The 10,452-nt window shown below is 39.5% G+C and overlaps 1 protein-coding gene across 1 annotated transcript in view; it reads left to right on the top strand.

The window, feature by feature from the left end:
- The window catches only part of DOCK5 (dedicator of cytokinesis 5), a 210,921-nt gene that overhangs the window by 181,320 nt on the left and 19,149 nt on the right, over positions 1–10,452 (top strand). The window contains exons 45-47 of the mRNA XM_007938781.1: positions 1,573–1,656; positions 2,335–2,472; positions 5,792–5,958. Coding sequence (XP_007936972.1) covers positions 1,573–1,656; positions 2,335–2,472; positions 5,792–5,958 — 389 coding nt within the window. The remainder of the gene's footprint in view (positions 1–1,572; positions 1,657–2,334; positions 2,473–5,791; positions 5,959–10,452) is intronic.

Below are 10,452 nucleotides of genomic sequence, written 5' to 3'. Positions count from 1 at the left end.
TTTTGTACACACAATGGGACGATCATTTTTATAACTGTCCCGTAGTGTTAGTAACTCTTGGGTTTCATAGTAGTGGAGTAAGAGAATAAAGGGGAATTTTGAACATTTGTCTTTGTAAGCACTTTCAGAAATGAAGATTTATGGTATAGGGAGAAAATATAACTCCTATTTTGGACTCTGTTGGAAATGTTTGCTGCAGTCTTCTGTTTTTCTTTCCTAATGATTTGTCTTTAAAATGGTAAAGCCCGTATTTGAAGTTTGAGTTTGGGTTTTATTTCCCAGAGTTCCTATGATAGTGCTATAGTTGGGGCAGGGGAAGCCATGTATGTTTCACAGTGATGTTATGAGTAGCATCATAGGGACATATAATAATAAGGGCAACCCGCATTTAATATTTTTAAAGCATTTTCATATCTGTATCTAATTTTTGTCCCCAAAATAGCCCTTTGGAGTAGATGTTAGTAGGAAAGTACAGCTACCAACCCTCACATTACATAGGAAAAAAAGGTGGTCTAACCTGTTACTCAAACCAAACCAAACTCACTGCCATGGAGGCAGTTCCAACTCTTAGCAACCCCATGGGTTTCTAAGACTGTAAACCTTTATAGAAGTAAATTGCCTCATCTTTCTTCCATGGAGCAGGTGGTGGGTTTGAACCACGGACCTTTTGGTTAGCAGCCATATTTTTTAACCACTAGGCCACCAGAGGTCCTTGAGCTAGGTTACTAGTAGAACAAAAAAAATCTCGTGGCTATTAATTTTGTGTTCTTTCATTTAGGTATCTGTGCATGTAATCTAATAAGTGACCTTTAGATATTGTCATTTAGTTCTTATTTTTTGAGAAATTTAATAATATTCCTACTTCCGTAGTGATACTGCCTCGGAAACCCAAGGAGGGGTCGCTATGAGTCGGGGCCGACTCGACGGCACACAACAACAACAACAACAACAATTATTAAATAATTATATATATTATTACATGTAATATAGTCTATATATTATTATTATATATTTTTTGTATTATTAATATAATATATAAAGTTGTATTTTGTAATTATTAATTAATGACATTCTGCTTTGTGGATGATTATTAATGGTTGTTTAGGGGTGGGGCTGTTGAGAATATACTCTTGCTAGGAACTGTGTGATTCCAGAAAGACCACAGGATAGCATATAGTATTTTTCAAATTGTCTACATTAAATTCAAAAAATAAGAACTATTCTAGGAAAAGAATTAATTTGAAGTTGTTGTTGTTGTTATTTGCCGTCGAGTCGGCCCCGACTCATAGCAACCCCTCCTTGGGTTTCCGAGGCAGTATCACTACGGAAGTAGGATTGCCCAACCTTCCTTCCGAGGAGTGGCTGGTGGATTTGAACCGCCAGCCTTCTGGTTAGCAGTCAAGTGCCTTAGCCACTATGCTACCAGAGCTCCCAATTTGAAGTTAGGTGTTTCTAATTTATCAGGTAGAACCAAAAGTTCATCATCCTTGCCAGCTTTCCTCCTCTTTTTTAAGGTCAAATGCACAGGTAGGAATGTATTCTAACGCGTCCCTGCATATATTCTGCTTTTAGGCTTTTTTTACAGAAAAGTACTTGCAGGAGCATCCTGAAGACCAGGAGAAGATTGAGCTGCTAAAACGACTCATAGCATTACAGGTATGCCACAAGGAAGATGAGTGGATGGACAGCTTGCCTGTGTATATCCCAGGTGGCCACAAGGCATGACTGCCAAGATAATATTCTCTAGGATTCGAGTGTACAAGGCTGTTTGCAAGATTCCTTTTTTTAAAAAAAAAAAAAAATCCAATGGAACCACATTCTTTTTTGAGGGGTGGAGGAACAAAGCAGTCAAGCCCTAGTAATAGCATTCAACTGAACCTTACTGTGTTGAGAGAGACTTTCTGAGAATCAAGATGAAAGTCCATAAATCAGCTCTCTGGCCTGTATTTCTACCTGATGCTATTGTCCTCATTTTTCTCTTACTATATCAGTGATCAGTGGTAGAAGATAAAGCCATCAAATTCGGTCTAAGACTTAAACCTGTCAGTTGCTCACTCACAGAAATGGCCCAGGACTTGGTTGGATTGGCTTTATCTGTCAACTCTTCCCCAGTCTAGGGCCCCCTGGTATCATTGGTGTGTGTATTTCTGTGGATCATTGATCCAGGTGAGTCAAGCTGACAAGCCCTAAACTCAGAAGTAGCATTCTCATTGGATAGCGTTCTTTCTGCCAGCTTACCTGTCCACCACCAGCCCCTGAACTTCCCCAACTGCCAAGTCTAAATCACCCCTCTTTCTGATCCACATTCCATTCTTTGTATGCTCTCCTTTCCAGATGCCCCTGCTGACAGAAGGGATCCGCATCCACGGGGAGAAGCTGACGGAGCAGCTCAAGCCACTACATGAGCGGCTGTCTTCTTGCTTCCGAGAACTCAAGGAGAAAGTAGAAAAGCTCTATGGGGTTATCACCCTGGTAGGCTTTGTCCAAATAGCCATCATGCTTTTTCTGTTTTACCTTTCCCAAAATTGGTCAGTTTTTCAGATGCTGACAAGTCATGATACATAGGTATGGCATGAATATACTTGGGGCAGGTGGGAGAAGGCATAGTCTGCTGTTGATGATCTTAAACTGTCATTGTACTAGGTAGAAGCCTGCAGACATTAGTGAGCATCAGAGTCACCTTGTCAAAACACAGAAATCCCCATCCCCAGAACTTCAGATTCAGTAGGGATTGGGTTGTTGTTGTCGGGTGCCATCAAGTCAATTCCAACTCATAGTGACCTCGTGGGACACAGTAGAACTGCCTGTAGGTTTTTTTTGTTTTGTTTTGCTTGTTTGTTTGTTTTTGGCTATAATCTTTATGGAAGCAGATCACCAGGTCTTTCACCCACAGAGTCACTGGCTGGGTTCAAGTCACCAGCCTTTTGGTAGCAGTCCAGCACTTAATCTTTGAGACACCAGAACATTATAGGGATTGGGTTAGACCCAAATATTTGCATTTTTAACAAGTTCCCAGCTGATGGTACTGGTCTTGGCACCACTATTATAAAAGTGAGGAGCTCTGGTAGCATAGTGCCTAAGGCACTTAACTGCTAACTGAAAGGCTGGTAGTTCAACCCACCAGCCACTCCTTAGAAGGAAGGTGGGGCAATCTACTTCTGTAGTGATACTGCCTCAGAAACCCAAGGAGAGGTCACTATGAGTCAGGTCCGACTCGATGGCACATAACAACAACAACATTATAGAAATGAGATTTTCCTAATCCCAGACATTGATTATTCTTATCCTATCTAGCCCAGTTCTTATAGTTTTTCCTAATCTTTATTTTCTATTTGGATGAAGAATTTAGTCTTCACACCTTTGAAGGACAGGAAGAATTGGGAATTACATTTTACAAAGCATGTAGCTGATTTCATGAATATTTGATAGTTCTAACACTTTTCTCATGGTTATACTTTTCTTTTTTTCCTCCAGAGAATTTCAGTGGAGCAACACATGCACTAACCTTTCCTTTCCAACGATTATTTTAAGCCCAGCTTCATTTATCTGCTATTCTTTTCCTTGAGTTCACCCTGGTCCCTTTAACTATCTGATTCTTGAACACTGATTTTCAGTTTTTCTTCCCTCAAATCAAAGCTCTGAATTTCCTTTCATTTTCTCCTCTTCCTTCGTATCTCCACAATTTTCTCTAGAGTATCTTTTTGATAACTTCTTTCAGACATCAGAGTGTTTAGCCATACCTTCTTTTTTAAAAAATAATATTTTATGTTGTGTTTTTGGTGAGTTTATATAGCAGTTTAGGTTCTCATTCAACAATTTCTACACAAATTGTTCAGTGGCATTGCTTACATTCTTCACAATGTGTGAACATTCTTACTAGTTCTGTTCTGGTTGTTCATTTCTTTTTGTCACACCTTTTTAACCTGCTGCTAGTTAATAGTTTTCTTCTAGTAACATTTGTCTTTAGTATACAAGTTCCTAGATAGTGCAAACTGTGCCTTTGACCTAATGAACCTACCTGTTATTAGAGCCCGCCCAGCTTTAGCACATGAATTTGATGTAGGGGTAATCCTCTTGGTGACAATTTCTGTGAGAGGAGATCAGTGTTATTTGTCTTCCTAAGATTCACCAAGTGTTTTGGCTACTTTGTGCCACTCTAAGAGATATATCACAGGTGGCAACTCTGAATAAACAGGAGTTTATTCTCCCACAGTTTGGGAGGCTAGAAGTCAAAGTTCAAAGTGCCAAGCTCTAGGGCCTGGATGAAAGCCCCTCGACCTTGGGCTTCAGCTCTGCTTTCTGCTCCTGGTCTACTGGAGCTGGAGGCATCTCTTCAGTCAGGCAGCTGCTGAGGCTGACAAATCCAAGGCCGACAGGTAAAATGGTACAGTCCCAAGGTTACCACACAATATGGCAGGCCACTAATTCAAGTTAAGAAACTGTCCTAAGACCGACGGGCAATCATGGCAGGCTGCTGAGCAATAATTCAGCTACATGCAGGATTCAAGTGTACCAAAGGCTGCTGAGACCATTTCCAAAGCTTCTCCTTATATACTGGAAGCAGACCACATCCCTAAAGCAGCTACTCAGCTACTCACAGCAGATTCCCCCATGAAGTTGATTGCCAGTCTCATCATGGGGAATAACACACTTATAGAAACTGCCAAGTGCAAAGTTCTTGGATCAAATATCAAGCTGGAGGCTTTTCCCGACTCTTGCAGCTGCAGGGGCTGAGGAGCTCAGAGCTGGCAGGCAGTATACCAGCTGTTGACTCCAACGAATGACGAATCCAAGATCTCCAGGCTGAATGGTGGATTGTTCACTCACGGACAGTTGTAGGCAGCACAATAGAATCCTGGTCCACAGAAGAGTGTCTCTTTTCCCAGGATGTCCATAGATATACTGGAAGTAGGCCACACCCCTAGGGAAACTCGCTTTCAATGGATTGGCTGCTCAAAACATATTTATCTGATCCCATCATGGGAATAACCACATCACAACTGCTTAAACCACACAGAATTGTGGTCCGGCCAAGTTGATACACAGCTCCAACTATCACACCCAGCCACTGAAAACCAAGGCCAGCCATGTTGACATATAACCTTAAATACCACACCAAGTTAAGCTTTGAGTCTACCTTTTGATTCCAAAATTCTTCTCTTAGGCCAATATTCCATTTTTAAGAAGGTTTAAAGAAGCCAAACTAGAGAAGTGAAGAAAGAGTTTTGCTGTTTTATTGGAGACTAATGCACATCTTAGTTTTTCCTTTCTCATGAATCTGGCAGAAAATTATGAATTTTACTCTAGTCTTAGATATAAGGGTTGTTGTTCTTCTTTGCTGCCATCAAATCAGCACCCAATGTGTGGCAACCCCATATTCAGTGAGATTGGACTGTTGTGCTCTACAGGGCTTTCATTTGCTGATTTTCAGAAGTAGATCACCAGGCCTTTCTTCCTCATCTATCTTGGTCTGCAATCTCTGCTGAAGCCTGTTCAGCAGCATAGCAACATACAAGCCTCCAATGACAGATGGGTAGTAGCTGCACTTGAGGTGCATTGGCGGGGAGTTGAACCCAGGACTTAGAAACAGGGTAGGTTTAACCTAAGTTGCTCTATAACTAAGAGGTGATATTTGACATATTTAATGACTGATGTGGCACAAGCACCAGCCAATGAGTGTGGGGTGCTAGCCAAGCCTAGTGGACACTAGCCATAAACAAGTAGTACAGCTGTGCAAGTTCATGTTGACCAAATTCAGCCCAGCTAACCAGCAGGGGTCATGTGTTTTCAGCCTCCCAACTTGACTGAGAGGAAGCAAAGCCGCATAGGGTCTATGGTGCTACCCTACATCATGTCATCCACTCTGAGGAGATTGTCCATCACATCAGTGGCATCCTCTGTGGTTTCCACCTCTTCAAACTCATCTGATAATGCACCTTCCAGACCTGGATCTGATGGGTAAGGGTTATACCATTAATCCCCAGGAGGGATGGGGTAGCACCTTACTAACATTTGCCTTAGTTACCAAAGTGAGACTTAGTCAATGTGGACCCATCACCCACAAGAGAAGAATTTGGAGTACGTGTGTTACTAGCCTTTGGGTCATTCTCATCTTCCTCTCGAGGAATATCATTATTTACATAATGTTAACACCAGTTACTAAACTGAAAAAAAATTAAAAACTACCCATATCTCTATCACCCTATAACATACTGTTTTATTTTTTTCTTATCTTCCTCATGAGGAATATCATTATTTACATAATGTAAACACCAGTTACTAAACTGAAAAAAAATTTTAAAAACACCCATATCTCTATCACATACTGTTTTATTTATTTATTTATTTTTCCTGGGTGATTTTTCTTTTTTTTTAATTGTATTTTTGGTGAAAGTTTACACTTTCCCATTTAAATTAGGTTTCCATTTAACAATTTCTGGACATATTGTTCAATGACATTGGTTACATTATTATTATTTTGTTTTTTCAGTGTTCCCTCCCCTCCCCTCGCACGCCTGGTAACCAACAAAGAAAGTTTCCTTCTATATAAACCTTTCCTTCACTTTTTACAATAATGAACTAATACAATATTTGTCCTTCTGTGATTGACTTATTTCACTCAGCATATCCTCCAAGTTCATCCACCTTATGTGGTGTTTTGCAGATTCTACATTATTCTTTAGTGTTGCATAGTATTCTGTTGTGTGTGTGTGCCATACTTTGGTTATCCATTTTTCTGTTGATGGGCACCTAGATTGTTTCCATCTCTTTGCTATTGTAAATAGTGCTGCAATGAACATGAGTGTGCATATATCCATTCTGGTCCTGGTTCTCACTTCTTTAGGATATATACCTGGTAATGGATTGCTGGATCAAAAGGTATTTATAATACCAACTTTTTAAGGAATCGCCATACTGCTTTCCAGAGTGATTGTATCATTTTACAGTCCCACCAGCAGTGCACGAGAGTCCCAATCTCTCCACATCCTCTCCAGCCTTTGTTATTTTCTGTCTTGTTGATCTTTGCTGTTAGTCCTGGGGTGAGATGGTATCTCATTGTTGTTTTGATTTGCATCTCTCTAATGGCTAATGAGGAGTTTTGGTAGCATAGTGCCTAAGACACTTGACTGCTAACCAGAAGGCTAGCGGTTCAAACCCACCAACTACTCCTCGGAAGGAAGACAGGGCAATCTACTTCCGTAGTGATACTGCCTCGGAAACCCAAGGAGGGGTCGCTATGAGTTGGGTCCCACTTGACAGCACATAACAACAACAACAACAACAATGGCTAATGATCATGAACACTTCTTCATGTGCTTGTTGGCTGCCTGAATATCCTTTTTGGTGAAGTGTCTATTCATGTCTTCTGCCCATTTTTTAATTGGATTATTTGTCTTTGTCTTGTTGAGGTGTTGGAATTTTTTATAAATTTGAGAGATAAGTGCCTTGTCAGATATGTCATTGCCAAATATTTTTTCCCAATCTATAGGTTCTCATTTTACTCTTTTGGAGAAGTCTTTTAAAACACATAAAAATTTAATTTTTAGAAGGTCCCATTCATCTAGTTTATCTTCTGCTGTTTGTGCACTTTGGGTTTTTACTTGACAGTTTATTTATGCCACACACACAAAAAAAAAAAAAAACCTCACTGCCATTGAGTCAGTTCCAACTCATAACGATCCCTCCTTGGGTTTCCAAGGCAGTATCTTTACAGAAGTAGATTGCTGTATCTTCCTTCCGAGGAGTAGCTGGTGGGTTTGTACTGTCAGCCGTCTGGTTAGCAATCAAATGCCTTAGGCACTATACTACCAGATCTCCTATAATAGGGCCCCTAAATTAGCCCTTAGTTTTTCCTTGAGGAACTTTATAGTTTTAGGTTTCACATTTAAGTCTTTGATCCATCTGGAGGTAGTTTGGTGTGAGGTACAGATCTTGTTTCATTTTTCTGCACATGGATATCCAGTTTTGCCATCACCATTTATTAAACAAGCATTCTCTTTCCCATTTAATGGATTTTGGCCCTCTGTCAAAGATGAGCTGATCATAGGTTGATGGATCTATTTCTGGGTTCTCAGTTTTATTCCATTGGTCTGTGTGTCTATTGTTGCACCAATATCAGGCAGTTTTGACTACTGTGGCTATATGGTAGGTTTTGAAATCCGGCAGTGTGAGACCTCCTACTTTGTTCTTCTTCAATAGTGCTTTGCTTATCCAAGGTCTCTTTCCTTTCCATATAAAGTTAGTGACTGATTTTTTCATATCCTTAAAAAATGTTGATGGGATCTGGATTGGGATTGCATTGAATGTATAGATCACTTTGGGTAGAATTGACATTTTCACAATGTTCAGTCTTCCTATCCATGAGCATGGTATATTCTTCCATTTATGTAGATATCTTAATGGTTTCTTGAAGTGGTCTTTTATACTTTTCTTTGTACAGGTCTTTTGTGTCCCTGGTAATATTTCTTCCCAAGTATTTTATTTTTTGGTAGCTATGGTAAATGGTATTGATTTCTTTGTTTGCTTTTCAGCAATCTCTTTGTTGGTGTGGAGGAATCCAACTGATTTTTGGATGCTGATCTTGTATCCTGCCATGATGCTAAATTTCTAAGTTAGTTCCAGTAGATTTTTTTACTGAGTCTCTTGGGTTTTCTAGGTAGAGGATCATATCATGAGCAAATAGGGATAGTTTGACTTCTTCCTTACTAATTTGAATGCCTTTGATTTCCCTTTCTGGCCTTATTGCCCTGGCTAGGACTTCCAGTACAATGTTGAATAGAAATGGTGATAGAGGGCATTCTTGTCTGGTTCTTGTTCACAAGGGGAATGGTTTCAGTCTCTCTCCATTGAGAATAATGTTGGCTGTTGGTTTTGCATGTTGTTGTTGTGGTTGTTATGTGCTGTTGAGTCAGACCCGCCTCATAGCGACCCCTCCTTGGGTTGCTGAGGCAGTATCACTACGGAAGTAGATTGCCCCACCTTCCTTCCAAGGAGTGGCTGGTGGATTTGAACCATCAGCCTTCTGGTTAGCAGTCAAGTGCCTTAGGCACTACGCTACCAGAGCTCCTATGGTTTTGCATAGATGCCCTTTATTATGTTGAGGAATGTACCTTCTATTCTTATTTTGGTGAGAGTTTTGATCAAGAATGGGTACTGGATTTTATCATACACCTTTTCTGCATCAATTCATATCATCATGTTTTTTTCTTCTGTTTTATATATGTGGTAGATGATGTTGATTGTTTTTCTAATGTTGAACCATCCTTGTATACCTGATATGAACCCCACTTGGTCATAATGAATATTTTCTTGATATGTTGTTGGAGTCTACTGGCTAGGATTTTGCTGAAGATTTTTGCATCTATATTCATGAGGGATATTGGTGTGTAGTTTTCCTTTTGAGTTATGTCTTTGCCTGGTTTTGGGGTCAAAGTTATGCTTGCTTTATAAAATGAATTAGGGAGGATTCCATCCTTATCTGTGTTTTGGAATAGTTTGAGTAAGATGGGTGTCAGTTCTTCTCTGAATGTTTGGTAGAATTCTCTGGTGAAACTGTCTGGGCCAGGACTTTTTTTGTTGGCAGTTTTTTTATGACCTGTTCAGTTTCTTCTTTTGTTCAACTTTTGGATCTGTTCAACTTTTCCACATCAGTCTGTGTTACTTTAGGTAAGTGGTGTGTTTCTAGATATCTGTCCATTTCTTCCAGATTTTCAAATTTGTTGGAGTACAGTTCTTCATAGTATCCTGATATTATCCTTTTTATTTCAGTTGGTTCTGTTATGATGTCACCCATTTTGTTTCTTAATGTGTTATTTGTATTCTCTCCCTCTTTTCCCTTGTAATTGCCAGTGATTTGTCAATTTTATTAATCTTTTCAAAAAACCAACTTCTAGTCTTGTTGATTTTTTCTATTGGCTTTCTATTTTCTGTCTCGATTTCTGCTCAAATCTTGATTATTTCCTTTCTTCTGGTGACTATAAGCTTTTCTTACTATTCTTTTTCTGGTTGTTGGAGATGTTGGTTTAAAGTGTTGATATTGACTCTTCTTTTTTGATGTGTGCATTTATTGCTATAAATTAGCCTCTGACCACTGCTTTTACTGTGTCCCAAAGATTTTGATATGTTGTGTTTTCATTCTTGTTTGATTCAAGGAAATTTTGAATTTCATTTTTTATTTCTTCTCTTACCAAGTCTTCCTTAAGGAGGGTATTGTTCAGTTTCCGTGTATTACTCTTTTCCTGTTGATCTTCCTATTGTTGATTTCTAATTGGATAGCACTGTGATCTGCGAAGATGCTTTGCAGTATTTCACTGTTTTTAAATATATTAACACTTGCTTAATGGCCTAACATATGGTCTGTCCTGGAGAATGTTCCATGTGCATGGGAAAAGAATGTATATTGTGCTGTTGTTGGGTGAAGTGCTCTGTAGATGTCTATAAGGTCAAGTTGGT

This window comes from Orycteropus afer, unplaced genomic scaffold, assembly GCF_000298275.1.
Source record: "Orycteropus afer afer isolate SDZICR_OR568_19922 unplaced genomic scaffold, OryAfe1.0 scaffold00053, whole genome shotgun sequence".
NCBI classification, from domain to species: Eukaryota; Metazoa; Chordata; class Mammalia; order Tubulidentata; family Orycteropodidae; genus Orycteropus; species Orycteropus afer.
This window is presented reverse-complemented; position numbering and strand designations above follow the sequence as displayed.